The 20,419-nt window shown below is 33.2% G+C and overlaps 2 protein-coding genes and 1 long non-coding RNA gene across 3 annotated transcripts; all 3 read right to left on the bottom strand.

Annotated features, from left to right (window-relative positions):
• Positions 1-8: 8 nt before the first annotated feature.
• Positions 9-2,281, bottom strand: LOC149734383 (uncharacterized). The gene is made up of 4 exons (XR_016385387.1): positions 2,121-2,281; positions 1,638-1,683; positions 1,352-1,456; positions 9-631 (listed from the first exon to the last, which is right to left on the bottom strand). It is a non-coding gene; the product is annotated as an uncharacterized LOC149734383 (long non-coding RNA).
• A 668-nt stretch (positions 2,282-2,949) lies between these two features.
• Positions 2,950-8,146, bottom strand: LOC149734382 (caspase-2-like). Its single transcript, XM_089882039.1, has 13 exons — positions 7,992-8,146; positions 7,178-7,297; positions 7,065-7,112; positions 6,747-6,767; positions 6,225-6,272; positions 5,872-5,966; positions 5,594-5,773; positions 5,294-5,387; positions 5,055-5,195; positions 4,716-4,757; positions 4,544-4,639; positions 3,865-3,971; positions 2,950-3,537 (listed from the first exon to the last, which is right to left on the bottom strand). Exons 1-13 carry the CDS (start codon positions 8,005-8,007, stop codon positions 3,400-3,402), a joined length of 1,146 nt encoding a protein of 381 aa, XP_089738165.1. The 5' UTR covers positions 8,008-8,146; the 3' UTR covers positions 2,950-3,399.
• A 1,594-nt stretch (positions 8,147-9,740) lies between these two features.
• Positions 9,741-15,377, bottom strand: LOC149734381 (F-actin-capping protein subunit alpha-1-like). The gene is made up of 9 exons (XM_089882041.1): positions 15,177-15,377; positions 14,639-14,702; positions 14,099-14,153; positions 13,544-13,672; positions 12,815-12,950; positions 12,412-12,570; positions 11,816-11,887; positions 10,828-10,890; positions 9,741-10,380 (listed from the first exon to the last, which is right to left on the bottom strand). Exons 1-9 carry the CDS (start codon positions 15,213-15,215, stop codon positions 10,243-10,245), a joined length of 855 nt encoding a protein of 284 aa, XP_089738167.1. The 5' UTR covers positions 15,216-15,377; the 3' UTR covers positions 9,741-10,242.
• Positions 15,378-20,419: the final 5,042 nt, after the last annotated feature.

The following is a 20,419-nucleotide window of genomic DNA, read 5'->3' as shown; positions in this document are numbered from 1 at the left end:
AACATTTTGAATTTTATTTTGTCATAGAAATAATTTCTGTGAATATTTTTTGGAAGAATTAAAAAAAAGTGTATAAACTGATTAAAGGATAATGTTGATTAAGAATTTTGTAAAAAGTGGTAAGTTATTATAAAACAAGAGATAAAAGCAATTTGTGCGTTTACAACAAATTAAGTTGATTAAATACACAGCCTACATCTACTTGGTTAATAAAATTCTTCTACTTAGTATATAGATTGCATTAAACAACTAATTAAAACAAAAACCTAATTCAAATTAAATCAACGGATTTTGGAATATTGTGTTACTCTAAATGATGGAAAGCGATAAAAACAATGAAAGAATTAAAACAGCTAATATACAAGTTAAAATGTCAATTTCACGAATTGATTTCAAACAAAAATTGAAAGATAAATATTGTGTTTTTAGCAACAATATATTAATCATGTAAATGTCAAAGTCTTTCCACCCTCCATCACTTTTTTTATTGTTTGGGAAACCCTGGGTAGAGATAAAGTTTCTTTCTTAAGGTGGTCGTATGTTGGGCCATCTGCCTAATCTTTAAGTCTTTTTCTTCTTTTTTATCTTCTTTGGAGATTTGACTGTTTTTTTGAGATACTTTTTCTGCAACCTATTTTTTAAATTTGATCATTAGGCTATCAAACAGTTCATATTACAAAATATCATGTTTGTGTTAACACAATCAATTGCAATTTTTAAAGTAACATATCAATCCTGTTACTGTTACCTCAGTAAGCATGTCAGCTACATGTTCAGTCTTTGCTTTCTATAACATGAGTGTCTTCTTATACACCAGACAGTTATAACATGAGTGTCTTCTTATACACCAGACACACATGGTGCATTCATACACCTCATGCTCACTGTCGAGTTATAACATGGGTGTCTTCTGATACACCAGACACATGGTTAAAACTCCACTGTGAGCATGAAGTGCATGAATACATAAGATGACGCCTATGTTATAACTGAACAGTGAGCATGAGGTGTATGAATACACCATGTGTGTCCGGTGTACAAGAAGACACCCATGTTATAACTCGACAGTGAGCATGAGGTGTATGAATACACCATGTGTGTCTGGTATATAAGAAGACACCCATGTTATAACTCAACAGTGAGCGTGAGGTGTATGAATACACCATGTGTGTCTGGTGTATAAGAAAACACCCATGTTATAACTGAACAGTGAACATGAGGTGTATGGATACACCATGTGTGTTTGGTGTATAAGAAGACACCCATGTTATAACTCAACAGTGAGCATGAGGTGTTTAAATACAATACGTGTTTATGGTGTATAATAAAACACATGTCTAGTTTTTCAAACCTGTTCTCAGTACAGTAACCATTGTGATTGCATAATCTTCTTAAATTGTCTTCATCCAATAGAGAAGAAACTCTTTGAAGCAATTCCACAAAAGGAGTCACTCGGCTAAAGTAAAGTTAATATTTATAAGCATTGTGATCAACAATCTTTTAAAAATGTTTGGCTGCTGAACCAGTTTAATTTGAATTGTTTTTTAAAAAAACTAGTACAGAATTTGACCAAAATAAACTTTAAACAAAACTATGATTGACATCAATACTGTTATTGCTATAAAGTTACCGAATACCTTGTTGGTTGTTGCTCAGCAGTTGCGACTGATGGTCCAGCTGGCTCTTCCCGTATTTTTTCATAGGTGTAAGTTATATAAAAATAAATTTATGAGGTACCATACAATCAAATATCACTTATCATCTTACAGTATTTTCAATACTTTAATATAAACTTTATATAAGGTCTTTTTAAAGTCAATTTCGGTAAATTTGTGAATACATTTGTTCTTAAAATACTTCATTGCCATTTTTACAACTTTTATATAGTGTTTATAACATTTATTGATATATTTAATGTATTGTTCATGTATTAAATCTTATGAAATGTTGTAATATTAAGAATACAAATGTAAATAATTCCATTTAATCATTGCACAAAGATACAAATGTAGAGATTTTGTTGCCCTGTAAAAAAAGCTTTATTGTTACAAACATTTACTTTACAATATTAAAAGTGACATGACAAAGTAGAATATGCAAATTAAAAAAACAAAACTTACCATTCGATTTAGCCATTTTCACAGGAAAGATGAAAAAAACAGTTAAATGTTATCGCGTTCGAACCTAAAATAAGTTCCTGTAAACAAGGAACTACCTTACGAAACAAAACAAAAGCCTGAATGACTTCAAATACCCAAGCTACCGTTGCTAGACAGACAACAAAGACACTTTTCAAATACAAATTTTCACTAAAGGTTGGAAAAATATTGAAAACAACACGCTTGAATGACACCTAAAGCGTGAAACCCCACCTAAGGAACTGACAATAAATAAAAGAACAATGACAATATAAAATAATCTCCAACTGAAATATGTGCCACAACCCTTAGTTAATGTGGTCATCTAAAATATGTGCCACAATCCTTAGTTAATGTGGTCATCTAAAATATGTGCCACAACCCTTAGTTAATGTGGTCATCTAAAATATGTGCCACAACCCTTAGTTAATGTGGTCATCTAAAATATGTGCCACAACCCTTAGTTAATGTGGTCATCTAAAATATGTGCCATAACCCTTAGTTAATGTGGTCATCTAAAATATGTGCCACAATCCTTAGTTAATGCGGTCATCTAAAATATGTGCCACAACTCTTAGTTACTGTGGTCATCTAAAATATAGGAAATGAAATTAAATAGAAAAATATAAGCAACAAACATGAAATACTAATTGTGACCAACGAAATAGGAAAATGTCCCTTAAGTCATTTAAGTTTGCTGTCACTTTGAGTTTGGATTGAAATACTTTTTAAGTTAAGTTATTAAATTAGGTTAAATTAAGATAGCATTTGTAATTAAATCTATATCGAGAACACATTGAAACATTACATATGCATCTATATTTTATTTATTTACAACTACAGAAGCATGTACAGTTTTAAACTAGTGATAAGCTTGATTGGAGCAATTGATTAGTGAATCAACATAATCTACACAAAATTCTAAAACTTTACGCAAATTAACATGATCTGATCAATTACTATGCGATGAATAAAATATCAATCAAGGGTTATGTGGCAGTTGTAAACATTATGTACATATATATTTATAAACTTATTTGAAAGCATAGCAAGATTCCAATTGTTTTAAAATAAAGGCCAAGTAAATTTGAACTGCAGCAAAAGGAATTACAAAATTATTCAAAAATTACAGCAAACAACAAGTTAGGAGTAAAATGACACACTACCCTTTTTCTTTTTATGACTTTTTCTTGTATATACCTACTGTTCTATAAGCTATTAGGTCATTGACAGACATGTCAAGTGCCTTCTTTAAAAATGTTTAGTTATTCGTTTTAGGAAATCCTGGGAAGAGATAAAGTTTTTTTCTAAGTCTGTCCTGAGTTTCAGTAGATACCTGGCATCCATGAAACTGTTCCAATGGAGCATTAGCCATTTGTTGAGAAACCGAATATCGGACCTATACAAATGTGGATATAAATAATTTTAAGAGCAAAGTAAATTAAACTGGGTTTTCTTAGTGGCTTATTTACTGAACGCCACAAAAATGATTCTTGAATTATTATTTTTTTGGTTTAAATGAACACTTAAGCAATTTTTTTATAGGGCTAAAATTACAGTTTACAAGTTAGCTCTATTTATAATTTATTTCATGGCGTAACCAGACCATTTCAGTTTAGTGTGCACTTTTTATGTTATTGCATCATAGCAATGATATTCTAGAATATTTTGTAAACAAATATTTTCTGAAAACTAAATTTTTATGAGTGAACAGTAATCATGTTACCATAGTCAGCATGTCAGCTACATGTTCTGTTTTTGCGTGCTCAGAAAACACTGTTGCAATCGCATTGATGAACCAAGAACCTGCTGTTTCACGCAATGCTATGTCACCTGAAATATAATCTTATGCTCACTGTTGAGTTACAACATGGGTGTCTTCTTATACACCAGACACACATGGTGTATTCATACACCTCATGCTTACTGTCGAGTTATAACATGGGTGTCTTCTTATACACCAGACACACATGGTGTATTCATACACGTCATGCTCACTGTCAAGTTATAACATGGGTATCTTCTTATACACCAGACACACATGGTGTATTCATACACGTCATGCTCACTGTCGAGTTACAACATGGGTGTCTTCTTATACACCAGACACACATGGTGTATTCATACACGTCATGCTCACTGTCGAGTTATAACATGAGTGTCTTCATATACACCAGACACACATGGTGTATTCATACACCTCATGCTCACTGTTGAGTTATAACATGGGTGTCTTCATATACACACATACGAGAACAGAATTGAAAATTAACTGTGGCGACCCGAAACTTAGTCATTCACAAGATACTTGCACTGGGCACATTCCTTACACATCGTAAATGTTCCTTATATAATGTGTGATTGTAAATTATAAGAATTTTAAGTAAATATCTCTACACAATTACCTTTAGCTGTGGGGTATGCAACCAGAATGTCACATCTTTCTGGGATTTTTTGGTTTTTGACCTTGTCAGCTTGATCCATTTTCCGTATAGGGACATCTGCAACAGCCAATAATTGTTCCTGGTTAATGCAATGGGAAAAGTACTTCATTTAAAATACACAAGATCAACATACCTGTTGAAGTTGGAGGTACAGGCACTCCTAGGGCTGAAGAGTCTATCAAAGCAAAATACTAATAATAAAAAAACTGCATAGTTATCGTAGTGTGTTTTTATTTGTGAATGTTTAAGAGATTAAGTTTGGCGTAGTGTACCTCTTTGCATGTGTGTAAGGAAACACTACCTTTAGCTTATGTGGTAACTCCCAAGCGGGAAAAAGTGTATAAATAGGATACCTGTATCTTAACTTCTAAAGTTGCCACACCACCCAGAGTAAGGCGGCTAGCTAACTAGTTTCATTATCACCTAATACTATTATCTCTAAAACAGTTATAAAGTTATTTAGTATTTTTACCTCCACGGCAACTCTGGAAGAAGATAAGCTTGGGTTTGCCAATCAGATGAAGACGGTCTTCTGAGTTTTTAAATAACTCAACAACCTTATCATTTTCGATAGTTGCATTATCAATTCCATAAAATACACCATTGCCTTTAACTGCATTAATATAATTGTTTAAAAATACTTGTGTAAACACAAAAGTAGAAGTAATGAATCATCCATATTATATTTAAAATATTAAACATATAACTTACCTAAACCTCCATGACTCATAATGATCACAACACAGAAGTCACATTTTTCATGAATGTCGCTTTTCGAAAACTTCACTAAACTTTCCAGCATTTCCTAAAATTAACCAAAAGGAAAGATTTTAGCATAGTGGGCGGTTAGTACAGACTTATGTTATGTTAACGGTGGTGCTAATGATAAACAAATTTATTTTCTTTTTGGTGTCATTTAGTTACAATTTTCATTACAACATGGCTTTCTTGTTAGAATTATACAACCTACAAGCCAACAGTCGTTGACCACTAAGTAACAAATGTACAAACCTCAGCAGTTTGGTTTTTTTCTACTTTAACTTCACATTGAAACCCCTCCCATAATTGCCTCATTAGTTCTTCATCTATGTCAGCTCCAGGTCTGTCCTGTTGTGATCCCCCTTCAAACCCCTTATAGTTGTTAAGTATCAAAACATGAGCCTTTGGTGAACGATGCCGAATAGGATATACCTGAAAAAATAAAACATTTCATTTCAGGTTACAATTCATTCTTGATGTATTGAATCTTTCCTACATCAACAACATACATTAATATTTCACACACTGACCCATTCCCATGAGCTTTCCAATTGATTCATGTAGAATTTTTCCTCACATTCCAAAACATAAACATTTATTTTATTTTTTAAATCCGCTGCTTGTTCTATTATGAAACAAATAAATTGTTTTTCGGATTAAAATTTCAGTCACTATTTTCTCAATACTGTTAAATAAACTTATTAAAAACTTTGTTTAGCATATTTCATATGAAAATTTAGCACAATTACATAAATTATGTAAAACATGCAAATGTTTATAATGTGATTAGGACTTATTACAGATTGAATATTTTTTACCACAGTTTATCAGATGTTAATGTGTTCATGTATATTATTTAATTAATGATACTTATTTAAGCTACCTTTATCCAATGTATGGGTTGCTGAATGGTGGGGAGTTTGAAATGAACCTGTAAAACAAACACATGTTATTGGAGCACTTTATTACTTTTGTAAACTGGTGAAACTACTAATTTATCGAGTAGTTTTTGGACAACAGAACAATAACCTTGGATTGGTTGCACTGCTTTTCACAGGTGTTTATATTGGGTGTTGCACAAAAAAACACAAATATTAGAATTTGTTTATTTTATAGAAAACTAAAAAAAATCGATAAAAACTTTAATCATTTAACTCAGGACTTAATGTTTGGTTAAAAAACAAAGCTAACTAATTGTTTTTGCCAAAAGCATTAACATTTACAGTAAAAATTCTATTAAGAGGTCCGACCAAATACCTGATCATTGATACACCATATTAGGGCAGTGCTATGTGTTGCTCTACCATTTTTAAATTTCATGAATTTGTAAGTAATTACAGTTACATACATATTTCAGTGACCTAGATATCATACCCTAGAATCAATATAAAGATTTTATACTTACAGTGGTTATAAACATAACAACCTGTAAAAAATCGAAGATTAATTATCTTTACAAAGGATATATCAAAATTGATACTTTTACTGGATAAGAATTTAAATAAATATTTTATAAGTTTTTAAACACATTTGTATATTTTTTGCACAGACTAAAGCAATTATCAGCATAAATAACAATTTTCATTTTAAATTTTAAACTAGTTTATTGAATAACAAATACCATTTACAGATTTGATGTTTACAAGCCTGTTGTAATAAAAATAATTTCAAACTGTTGCTTTATTATTGGCCCCATCTTTTTAAAAGTGTGTGCCTAACTTACCATGCGAATTGGCAATCTGAGGTCCATCAAGTCCCATAGGTCCGAGCCCTTGTAATATAAATATTGATAACCTCATAAAAAATGTACCTATCAACTGGCAAAATAACTTTTACCTTTATCCTTCAAAGTTTGAATTGTTTCAGCCACACCATCAACTTTTTCATTTAATGATGTCATTAACTCTCTTAACTCGCCTAATTCTGGGATTTGTTGGACCAAAATGGCTGTGTTTCCTGTAAAAATAGTTTTGTGACTTGGATAAGGAATGACATTTAATTTATGACATAATTGGACAAAAACATGTTTTGTTTCACAAGTCAGCAAAATAGTGTGAACTGCTAACTAAAATTGTGAAGTAACAAAATCTATGTAACTTACAACAGAAATAAAGAAAAAAACATTTATACTTCAATGGTGAATGTTTTTTTGACAAAATGTAAAATCGTCATGTAAAGCCTGGGTGGTTATTTTTTTGTGGATTTTTTCATTTTTTAAGTATGCCTGATAATTTGGACGACCAATTAGTGACCACTGGGTTGGAGCGATTGCGGTTAAGTGTCTTGCCCAAGGACACATACGCCCGCAATAGTAGCAACGACCAACCTTGAACCCATTACCTCTGGGTTCGAGGCAGGCGCGATAACCAACTGTGCTACGGGGCCGGACGAACTAGTGTTATAAAAGTGTTCGCAACAACGTTTATGGATTTACTGAACGTATTTTACATGCATTGAATCTTTTGAAATGTTGTTTTATTAAAAATACAAATGTAAAGAATTTTGCTTTGCTCTAAGATGTACAGCAAATGTACAGATTTTATGGAGAAGATCTATGCCCAAATTAATGCCTACAAACCTTTACTTTAAAATATTAAAAATGACATCATAAAGTAGAATACAATATGCAAATTATAAAAACAAAACTTACCTTTGGATTTAGCCATTTTCACAAGAAAAGATAAGAAAAAACAGTTAAATGTTATCGCGTTCGAACCTAAAATAGGTTCCTGTAAACAAGGAACTACCTTACGAAACAAAACAAAAGCCTGAATGACTTCAAATACCTAAGCTACCGTTGCTAGACAGACAACAAAGACCCTTTTAAAATATAAGTTTTCACAAACGCTTGGAAAATGTCCCAAACAAAGAGATCGAATGACACCTAAAGCATGAAACCTAGGCTGAGTAGCTTTGACAATAAAGTTAAAAAAACATTAACCGAAATATATGGACAAGGGGGGTTCGGGAGAAAATCATTGCTTAAACGTTTAAATTAACAGCCTTTCCTTTCACATTTAAGTATATTTTTAAGTTGAAAGTTTGTGTGCCTGTTAATACATGTAAGTAAGTCAATAAACAGCTTGCAATTATTTTAGAATTCTACGTGCTCACTTATTAGAGCTCTGCTCTCTTGTTATTTATTTTTGGTTTTTGCTCAAAAAATCGAAATTGCGCGCAATCTTGTATTGCTTCTACCAAATACATAGCAATTATTAATCGTTTTTTCTTAATATTAGACTATACACAACAAATACTCATATACGGTAACTATACATTCTAAACTTGAAATTTCTAAAACTAAAACTCAACACATATTCTGAACTTGAAAAACTCCACATAGTCCGTTATGCGCCCGTGATCAAGTATTACGGTTCTGCTTCTGCCACGTTTGATAAGGAACTATTGGTTGGGAACCAAATAGGGGCAACCAAGCGTTCAACCATGGACTACAGTTGCTACGAACTTTGGCAACATACGCGCATACACAACGCAGCACGTTGGGCGAATAAACGAGTGGTATCACGCCATTGATTCAGAATTTTTAAGGATAAAAGTCTGTGTACCTGTTAATACATGTAAGTAAGGCAATAAACAGCTTGCAATTATTTTCAAATGCAACGTGCTCACTTATTAGAGCTCTGCTGTCTTGTTATTTATTGGTTTTTGCTAAAAAAAACTAATTTTCGTGCAACCTCGTGGTGTTTCTACCAAATAAATACCAATTATTAATCGTTTTATTATAATATTAAACATAACAAATACTAACATACTACGTTCTAAACTTCAGATTTTTCAAACTAAAACTCCACACCTATTCTGTAATTTCTAAAACTAAAACTCAACACATATTTTTAACTTGAACAACTCCACACAGTCCGTTATGCGCCCGTGATCTAGTATTACGATTCTGCTTCTGCCACGTATAATGAAGAACTATTGATTGGGAACCAAAGAAAAGTAACCAAGCGTTCAACCATGGACTACAGTTGCTAGGAACTTTGGCAACATACGCGCTATCGCACACGCAGCACCTCCGGCTTATTGTGCGAATAAACGAGCGGCGTATCAACGAAACAGTAAGGACAGCGGAGAATTAGCAAACTCGTATAAAATATGCTTAATTTTGCCGCGAAATGACAGCAGTTCGGTACTCTTGTGTTCTTATGACTCGGAGTGGAATATTTCAAATAGTAGGGTGGGGGAAGACGGGACACCTTTAGCACATAATATGCAAATACCCTGATCGTGTGAGGATAGGGGGTGGTTTATCATTTTTTGATTGTTCTTTGTTTACTACTAAATGCGACGATAAATAGAATGAAAAGGTGTCCCATCTTCCCCCACCCTACTACACAAAGTGAACGTAACTTAGTACAGGTATAATATCCAACACAACTCCATGGTGGCTGCATTTATTTCACAAAATATGATTACGGTTCAAACACTTTTGGACCAATCGGGCTAAAATTTTATAATTTTGGAAGAACTAAAATATTTTCACCGGTATGAGAATTAAACTGCATGATGATGTAATAATGCTATTGTTGTTAATATTGTGGGAAAATACAATTATTGTGACATCATAATCACAAATATGCAGTAGACGACAGATATTCTGGTTATAGATATATATGCGAGAAATCTGAGTAGGTTTAAACTCTTTCAAACAAATTTAAGGATTAATTTAAGTGCTTCATGCATCCCCTTATTGGTAACATCCCATAACAGCAACATTAAGAAAGCGTAAATTAATTTGAATTTAAAAGACAGGTTTATTTACATTTCAATCATAATTATGTGTTTGATTGAATCGGATACAATGCCTTATAACAATAATATGATAATAATATTTTCGGATTACTGTCTCAAATATTTGGTCACCAGGTGGAACCAGAGGGTCACTTCCCGATTTCTTTTCCGATCTGATAACCAAGAATTTTGTTCCAGTCGATTTTTGTGCGAGTGACCGGCAACTGGCGACGAAGAGCTTTGAAGGTGGTCGTCGACAATGTATTGTAATTGTCGTTTATTGCAAGCTGTGACATCATAAACAAGGTGGTTACGTAATAATCACAAATTGTTTTTTATCCTTTATTGTTATGTTGGACTTAAACCTTTATGTAGAAATGGGTAATATCTGGATATAAGTATGTAGTAATAATAACACGATGGTATAATTTCCTTTTCGGTATAAACCACAAATTGTTTTTGGCTGCGCTGAAAAGATGCATAGACTGATAGAAATTAACATCTCCTGATATTTTATATTTAACTGTGTTGCAATCTATCAAGTGTGGCAGTTGGTGAAACTAATGGGATGTTTTAGGTTGAAGGCTGTAAAATATAAACTTCACCAAGAAAAGTTGTTGAGGCAACTGTATAGCATTAGGCAGCACGCAGCCAACTATACTGAAACACACACAGCTGAAATTTTAGAATACGACATAAATAACAATTGTAATGAAATGGGAAGATATTGTTACCTGGTAGTCGGATTCAAACTTCATAATAAGCTTTGTGACATCATCAGCAAGCTGTTTCTCAGACTGGATATAAAAATATTTGATGTTATTTGGATGTGCGCCTCTTGTTCAGTGTCGGGTCTTCTTATACACCGGACACACATCGTGTATTCATACATCTCATGCTCACTGTCAAGTTATAACATGCGTGTCTTCTTATACACCAGACACACATGGTGTATTCATACAGCTCATGCTTACTGTTGAGTTATAACATGGGTGTCTTCTTATACACCAGACACACATAGTGTATTCATACACCTCATGCTCACTGTCGAGTTATAACATGGGTGTCTTCTTATACACCAGGCAAACATGGTGTATTCATACACCTCATGCTCACTGTCGAGTTATAACATGGATGTCTTCTTATACACCAGACACACATGGTATATTCATACACCTCATGCTCACTGTCGAGTTATAACATGGGTGTCTTCTTATACACCAAACACACACGATATTACATGTCCACCACTATAACTTCTTTCAGAATATAGCAAGGTATAGAGCAACCAGTGATATCATATTATATATATATGTGGGTGTTGAATACAAACAAACTACTTCCTGTGGTATCTTATTGTTCAGATGTTGTGCTTTCATATGATATGAGTTGAACACTTTACATTATCATATATTATCAGAAACTTTAAATAACTCTAATATAACCAGCAAAAAAATTACCACTCTATATTGTGGTGTTGCAAGAAGACATAATAATATCTTTTCAAAAACTCTTTAAAAAATGAACAAAAAATTTTTTGTTGAAATAAAAATCCAATTTAAAAAGTCAAAAATTAGATATTGAAAATTAGGAAAATACCGTTTATAGAAACTCATACCATATGTATTGCCCCACACAAAACACATTAATTGTTTTACATTAGGGAATTACCCTTATGTAAAAAAACAGCAGAAACTAAGTCAATACATTGTTACCACTTACACTGACAGTAAGATTGTCTTTGCATTCCTTCTGGCTCACCAGCTGTACGTTGCCATCCTCGTAATAATGAACCTATAATTGTTATTGTTAGGTAACAATGGAAAAATTACAAAGTTAAACACACCAAATTAAAGTTAAATATGTTTTAATTGCAAATATAGAAAGTTAAACGGAAAGTTAACGCATCATATAGACGAAACATCTAATTATGTAAACTGTGTGTTTAAAATGTTAGCACGAAATATAAATCCATTTATAAAAAAAAGTAATTGTGTTGCCCAAAGACACATCTGGCCACAATGGTGGCAGCATCGGGCCTCAAACCAGCCATTCTTAAGTTATAAGGGAGGCCGAACCACTGTGGCATAACACCAGACTCCCCAAATTTTATGGACTTTCTATATAAGGACATACCAAACTGTTATAATAGGAAGGCGGAGATAACCAAAAAAAACAGTTTTTTTAATAAATTGCATTTTAATGTTTACCAATTAGGGCACTGCAGAAATTGAGTCTTAACCTGCCAACCCTACCACCCCAGGTTCGACGTCGAACCCTATCTTTTACACACACAAGTTATATAACACGACACACACCTGTGTCTTAAGTATCCCGACAACTTTAGCGTTTCCGTCTTCGATAGTAATCTTCCACTCCGACCTCCACCTTCCATTCCAGAAGTTCTCGGGACTAAACTTGTGGTCCTCGATGCAAGCGATGATGGTCGTCTCGCCTCCGTTGGAAGTCCCATAAACCTTTTTGAAAATAATTGGATTTTGAAAAAAAAATAATTGAAGTTTTAAACCTGTGACTTTTACAGCACAGTCTAAAGAGAAATTTTATATAAAAATCTATATATAATTACCTAATAATTGGGGTAACAAGTTAACCCGGGCAAAAATTCCAGGTGCCCTATAAATAGGGACCTTACTAACCCACAATATCTAAAAATGATAAAAACTAACAAACGACTCATCAAACAAAACTGTTTCCACTCACAGTGCATGTTCCGTGTGGAAAATGTTCTTTAATATATTTGGCCAACGCGTTATCTATCTCGTTCCTCCAACTTTCTGCATTCGAATCCACATCTGCGGGTTGAATGTCGCTTATTTCAACCTTAGGAATGTTGCAGCTGAGGAAAAAGTTTGATACATTATAAGTATAAGTAAATAGGTATGCATGTAAAACATATAGAAGGTTTAGGTTAAGGTTAAGTTCCCTTGTTACCACATTTTCATGACTAAAAGAGTGATGTTTATTGGTTAAAACAGGGGCTACTGATGACTAATTTACCCCACAGAAGTCACAGTAGTATAATAAAATTTAGGACATGTGTATAAAGACAAAGATCTGTAAAAACATAGAGTAGGTTGGGGTAAGATGTGTTACCGTATCTTTTATCACTTAATTGAGTAGCGTACAGAACTATATATTAGATTACAACTTTAAAAGAGCTTGTTAATACAGAGCATATATTTTGAAAAGATTTGTATAAAATTGTACACTGGTGTATTGTCTTGAAAATTTACTCAAATTTACAAGGAAAATATTACAGAAATTTGTTAAAACTTTTAATAAAGTTGTGTAAAACGTACACCACAGGTTTTTAAAACTCCATGCTACCACACAAACATAGCCAAAGTATCCAAGTGTAAAAAGTTTAAGAACCAATAAAGGGGAAAAGCAGACGTTACGGTTCACCGCATACAAAGTTCTTCTACTCACTGGAATGATTTCTTTGATCTTGGGTCAAGAAATCTGTTGTTGTCCAATTTACCGTGGTTTGTAAGAAGAACTTTCTCTTTGTCAACAGTAACCGGAGTAAACTGGTCGACTCTGTACTTAGAAAGTGACCTGCAAACCAAATAAAAGAAATAATAGTAAAGAAATTCACATTGTAAAAAATTACTATAAATTTAAGGACGTACAAAGTTGTTGGGGCAATAGGCCGAATCTGACCTAAATCTTAGATTTGCAACCGCAAGGACCTCACCCATACGGAACAAAAAGTACAAAATTAACTATGCAGCTAAACAGAATTGTGAGAGACAATTCACACACAAAACCCAATTATTCTAACCTAAGTACCAGTTCACCAGCTCGAAAACTGAACCTTTGACTTTAAATATTTCTAAAAAAAGGTAACTATGTAGCCGGACTAAATTGTATCATACAATTTACACACAGAAGCGAATAATCTTAGGTACAAAGCTAATTCTTTGGTGTAATATCCTGATATCAATATGTTTGTGTAATTAGATATAAATAACATAAACTTACGCAGTCATGCTTTCACCATGAGCACTTCCATCTTTGCTTAACAGATGCCGAACATCTGGGAATAATAAAGTTAATTTAATACAGTTTGAATAACAATTAAATTAAATGTGTTTTCACGGTCAAACAAAACAGTACTACTGTACTAGAATAAATAAGTTTCTTTCTGCAATGTAATACTAACAAAACAATATACATTGAGAACATATAAAACAGAGAGCTTGCCTAAGTCAAGCATGAATCAAAAACATTGCTATTTTTTACATCTTAGAATGGCTTTGGCTACTAAAATTAAAACCATGTACAATTGTACATAAATAATTAAACAAATATTTTATTAAAAAACTGCAAGACATTGAATCTCAAAATGTATAGTCCGGACTCTGGTTCGTTTTAACTAAATGATGAAATGTGATACAGTTACATTCTTCTAATTAAACTCTGATTATTTTTTCGTTCAATAATCGTTCTACACTTTAGTATTGCACTTTGTGATACTGAGTGTGTCTTGGCCAAATTACAAAACTAACGTCAACTACTTACCACTAAACACAGTTTCTACTTCACCAGGAGGTGCATGGGTGATAAAGTCATGGGCAATCCGTTGCTGTGTGGTCAAAATATATTCAATTAGTTAGAAATATAAGGGAGAACAATGAAACATATACATAATGCTTGTGAGAACATATACATAACATATGGAATAGAGAGAATATTACACAGGAAATAGAATTAGTTACAAATATATGAGAAATTGACACAAGTGAAGAATTTTCCGGTACGTTACAGATTAGGCTGGTGGAAAGTGTTAGAGGTTGGTGGTTAAGGGTTATTAGTTAGGAGTTGATGGTTAGCAGATTACATAGGGGGGAGGATTCTTCACTAGCCAAGAAAAGGTGCTAGTGAAGAATACTCACCCCTCCTTATTTGTTAACTACTAACCCCTATAACCACCAAACTCTAACACTTTCCACCAGCCTATTCTGCTATGTACCGGAAGATTCTTCACTAGTGCCAAACAATCTACTTAACATGAAATATATTATGAACAACATCATGAAAACAAACATGATTTACTCACTTTTTCGCTGTCACTGATTTGTTCCCCATAATCGGACATATTTCACCGAAATTAATCCTTTATGCTGTTTATGAAGCAACCAAGAGTTTACAGTTTATTTTTAACAATTATTTTTACAATCCTTAGCCCTAAAATGACAAATATATTCTCAATATTTATTTAAAAGTTAAAAATTCGAAGGGAAATCTTTTTGCGGAAACAGATAGCAAAACCGCAACTTAAAACGGATGAGGTCTGGAACTTTGTCAATTAAAATAAAACCACAGAAATAAAAAAGAGTAGAACGCGCAACTTTCCAAAACCGTGATATATTCTTTTTTCTATTCACGTGACCGCCAACTCCGTCCCCATTTCCCTTCGTCTCCATTGTAAAAGATAGGCGCATAGTATTTTTGGACGGTTTTAGCTGTTTATTTTAAAAACTACACCAACTATTCAAGTTTATTAGGCTAGTTTAGTTATTTGGTACGTTAACGCTTACAGTTTACCACTTGTTTAGAAAATTTAATTATTTAAAAAAATTAATTAAAAATTTCAAACAAACGTTTTTTTAGAAATATATATATATTAGAAAATAGTTTTTTTACACAATAACTTTAAATTAAGTCAAAAAACGAAGAAAAACTACACAAAACGTCATCGACTCCATTAACTACAATAGTAAACGGGAACGACCCGCGAAAGAGAGACAGTGTATCGTGCTCTCTCCTTTGCCGACATTGGAGATGCGCCTTCTATTCTTTTTTATTTCTGTGAATAAAACCCATTTGTTTTTAATTTTAATTGGGGTTTAGTTAACTTTATTAAAAAAAAAATTTTTCAGCTAGTTAAATATGCTTAAAAATTATCTTCACAGTTTACAAATAGGTAATTTTATACCGAAAACATTAATTTTCTTTAAAATTAAGGTAGCGTTTTATTTTATTTAACAAAAAATTACATAATCTTGTTAGACTGACTTTGTCATTAATACTTAGTTATATTTCCGCAATAAATTCAAAACATCGTTATTATCAGGTACGATTAGACCGGCCACTAGGTTGCACTCGTGAGCTATGCCTAAAAAAATAGTATTTAATGGTCGTATGTGAACTTGTTACTGCCAAGGCATCTATTTGATCAGCATAAGACACATGTCCGTCCCCCTACAATGTTACATACACACTCCAAGATTATACATCAAAGCAACGCGGTCATTATCTTATTTATTCTCACGTCGGGCAATTCACAGATATGACACGGGTGTCTTATTGGCTATCACGGGCGGTGACGTCTAGTGTAGAGTAAGATCGATGCTGTTAGTGCATGATATCCCTATTGGTATCTCATATTTCCGAATCCCATATTTTCAGTATTAACAATTAACACAGCTATTTTGAGAGTCGTGGGGATACGGTTATACAGTTCTGTAAATATTCTTTGTTTACTACGAAATGGGACTATAATAATAAAAACATCTTACCCCACCCTACTATACCTCATGTCCGCTTGCTGGTCAGCATGTATATGCAAGTTTGTGGGTTTTTGTTTATTTTATTTTTTGTACGAACCGACGCCAATTCAATATACCTGCAAGCAGGCACAAGGTGAATGGAAACCATCGCATGTGGTTTGTGATAAAACACCAGTGTCATAATTATAAGTTCGTTGAGCGATAATGACTATTGGAAATTAAGGTCGGTTCATATTTTCCCCTTTAATCGGCGTGTATTTTTATAATAGCTTGTCTAGCACCTAAATTAGGTGACTCAAATACATTAACGTGGATAATTTAATCTGATTTTCAACTTTAAACATGATTTTCCCATTTAAATGTTTTTATATTTAACGCAAAGCCACTAAATCTTAGTCACATAAATACGGTTATTTAATAACGATGAGTCTATTTTAAGTGGCGGAATGTTTACAAATCTTATATTAAGATAAAATAGATTAAATACCGAGGAGTCGCTCGCTGATATAATCAATGTAAAACGCACGGTGGTCTTAAGTTTATAAATCACGATATTTTGCGCATGGTTTAGTTAACGACTGTAAAAGCGGAGGCGGATATTTTGCAACTGTTGCCGTAAATTGATCGTTCTTTTAATCAGTAGTTACTTATTGGCTGAGTAAGTGTGTTCTGTGAATATAAAACCACTTAGTCTTAAGTTATAATACGAATTTAGTATAGAATATATAGACCAACGTATATAAACCAGCGTAGGCTATATAGTATAGACTATAGACCAACGTGTTATAGGACCAAGTTTAAATAATGAGCGTTGCTATTGCTTTTGCATGGGACATGGTGACTTGGCCGAAGGAGTGTGTTTTGGGGTTCATAAACCAATTAGTCTTGAGTTACAAAGCGAATTTGGCAGACAAGCAAGGATATAAAGCAAAAAATCTATCGCGCGAATAGCGTAAATATGATTGTGTATGTTTTGACTTTAAAGCGTGTTATAATGACTGCAGGTTTGTCGTTATTTCGACCAATTAATATATAGTAGAGCGGGGAAAAACGGGACACATTTAGCACATGATATCGAAGTATCCTATATAATAGTTTTATAATTTTTTGAATGTCTTTTGTTTTCTACCAAATGGGACGGAAAATGGAATAAAAATGTGTCCCATCTTACCCCACCCAACTATAAATAGGAATCATCCTATTAAAATGTGAATACATCTCCAATAAGCGTTTAACTAAACCATTTTAGCTAATATGCTGACAGGTTTTGGGCGACTGATTATACCTTGTATTATAAATGCTATTAAATCCTGGATAAAGTTTTGTGGGAAACAAAATCTGCGGTTCCATCTTGCCGTAATCGCTTTAAAGTTGTTAATACGTAATAAAGTCGATTATCACACTTACCGCTGTTAATTGCTAACCACTCGCAACGATTATCTGAAAACCGATCTTGCGTGTGGGATGTCCAATGTAAAACCCAGCAGTGCTATTCTCATTACTGACGAGAGAGAGGCCATTGTGACATCAAAGTGACCTGGACAGCTGTTTTCTGTCGGATTCTGTTTCTCAATTAGGTCTAACCGTTCTTCAATATTAACTTCGGTCTGACAAATTGTCTGGCGGTTTTACATTGTCAAATCGTCTTCGTCTGTACCTTTGTACAATACGAAGGGAATGAGGCAGAAAAGGTCAGCAATGGTCGCCGAAAAGGTCGTTTTATAGAAATTTTCAGTTAGGCAATTTCTGTATAGTAAGTTGGGGTAAGATGGTACATGTTTTCATTCTATTTTATCGTCGCATTTGATAATAAACAAAGAGAGACAGAATTATACAACCGCATTCTCATGACTCCAAATAAGCGTTGTTAACTGTTATCGGATATTATGTGATAACGGGATCCATCTTACCCCGAAGTACTGTATTCAGTCCGGGTACAGTAGTGTTTTGTTTAAGTATTTCAAAAACTATACACGGTATTAGGTTATATAATGTAGTGAGGGAATATAGGACACTTTCTCTTCTGTTTTCTCGTCGCATTTGGTAGTAAACAAAGAACATTCAAAGAATTATAAAACCGTATTCTTACGACTGCCATAGAGTATAGACCGTTGTTAATTGTTTAAAATAAGATCACAATGTTTGGATATTATGTGTTACAGGTGTCCCGTATTTCCCCACCGTACTATACATTTGTTGGTTTTATTCTTTCAGCGAATGTTTAGTTTTTATATTGAGTAGTTTAAGACGAGATGCAAGTTATTATGTTGAGTGTTTACATAGTTATGTAGCTGAGGTCGTATGACCACTTCGTCCTTCACTACTAACTTATGGCTGTGGGCCAAGTTAAGGCATTGAAGATAGCTCTAACGGTTGGGTTTATGCCATAAGACAAAGCCCTGGAGACTTAAGCGATTAAACAGATCTGTGATTTGAGAAATAATAAGAAAGGACAATTTAGATTTACGAAGCAAATTCTGACTCGCATAGTTTAATAGTTTGTATACGTTGTATATATTAATAAATTTGTGACAATGACAGTATTTATGTAGCTATTATCCTAACTTACTTTGTAATCGAAATGACAAACAAGAGTTAATTAGAAGTTTTAAATCGATTTATGGACTTTGTTCTCGTTATAATTATCTTTTGTAAAATGTAACCGTGCTTAATTAATGAATAAGCCTTTTTGTAGGCTGTTTGTAAATGCATGTACCGGTTAAAAAAAAGGGTCAATTGGTTGTTTTATTTAAATGATAAAAGCGAGTACTTTTCTATCCAGTTCTAAATACGTTGTTTTGATACGGAACTCATTTTTAAGTGAATAACATGTTCGAATGTAAAAAAATTACGATTTAGTAATTATCAGCGGTTCATGCCGTTGAGACAATTTTATTAAGTTTTCTACTTAAGCGTAAGCGATTAAAATAAGTTTAAATTTGTTGTATCTTGATAGATTGGGTCTTAGACTGGTGCCAGTGGGACAACTAGTCTATCTAAATGCACTTAACTTTAAAGTATGTGTAGGCAATAAAGTGGGAGATGGAGTCGTATAATTTAAATGCTGAAAGATTTATTAAGTGTTCGAACTTGTTAAGGTTTAAACCTCAATTTTGACCATAAGTAAGGACAAAGAGCTTGAATTCCAAAAACAAAGTACGTCGTGTAAAATTAAATAAAAACATGAGGTATACAGAGTGGCGTGGGAAAAGGGTTCCGTATTTATAATGTAACACAACGAAATAAAATGCCTAACTCGCCTAATATATTTTAATGACCGTGATTTTTTATACCTTTTATAGCAGCTTCCAAATAAAAAACAAGTAAGCGGTTTGGGAAAAACACTTCATTATGATTGCAAGAAGCTATATGTTATATTTATAACTCGCAGAAAGAGGAAAGCAAATTTTCTGATGATTATAAAGCATAGTACAGTACTTAAATGAGATAGTGAAGTAATAACTTAAATTAAAAGTAAATAGAAAAAAACGAGATGAATTTTAAGAAAGTTATAGTGGGATGTTGGGAGATGGGACGTCTTTTCATTCTATTTTTCGTCCTAATAAGTAGTTAACAAAGAACATTCAAGGGATTATAAATCCGTATCCTCACGACTCCCATAGACCGTTGTTAATCGTTTAAAACACGATCAGGATATTTGGAGATTATGTGCTAAAGGTGTCCTGTTTTTCCCACAGTACTATATGTAGCCTATAAGTTGCCGCGTCCTAGGGGTTAAGAGAGCAGTTTTAAAGTAATTAAAAAAACGGGGATAGTTTTTAAGTAGTTT

Source organism: Ciona robusta, chromosome 7 (assembly GCF_009617815.1).
Source record: "Ciona robusta chromosome 7, ASM961781v2".
Lineage (NCBI taxonomy): Eukaryota > Metazoa > Chordata > Ascidiacea > Phlebobranchia > Cionidae > Ciona > Ciona robusta.
The sequence above is the reverse complement of the archived record's forward strand: the minus strand, read 5'-3'. Positions and strand labels throughout refer to the sequence as shown.

What these genes read in the sequence shown, in the direction of transcription:
- LOC149734382 (XM_089882039.1), bottom strand. An exon ending in AAAAAAACCAAACTGCTGAG is followed by an intron (nt 5,388 to 5,593) that starts GTTTGTACATTT and finishes GGTTAATTTTAG; the next exon opens with GAAATGCTGGAAAGTTTAGT. An exon ending in TGCATACCCCACAGCTAAAG is followed by an intron (nt 3,972 to 4,543) that starts GTAATTGTGTAG and finishes ATTATATTTCAG; the next exon opens with GTGACATAGCATTGCGTGAA.
- LOC149734381 (XM_089882041.1), bottom strand. Translation starts at nt 15,215, where the DNA reads ATGTCCGATTATGGGGAACAAATCAGTGACAGCGAAAAA. An exon ending in AGTAGAAACTGTGTTTAGTG is followed by an intron (nt 14,154 to 14,638) that starts GTAAGTAGTTGA and finishes TATTATTCCCAG; the next exon opens with ATGTTCGGCATCTGTTAAGC. An exon ending in CATGGTGAAAGCATGACTGC is followed by an intron (nt 13,673 to 14,098) that starts GTAAGTTTATGT and finishes TTTGGTTTGCAG; the next exon opens with GTCACTTTCTAAGTACAGAG.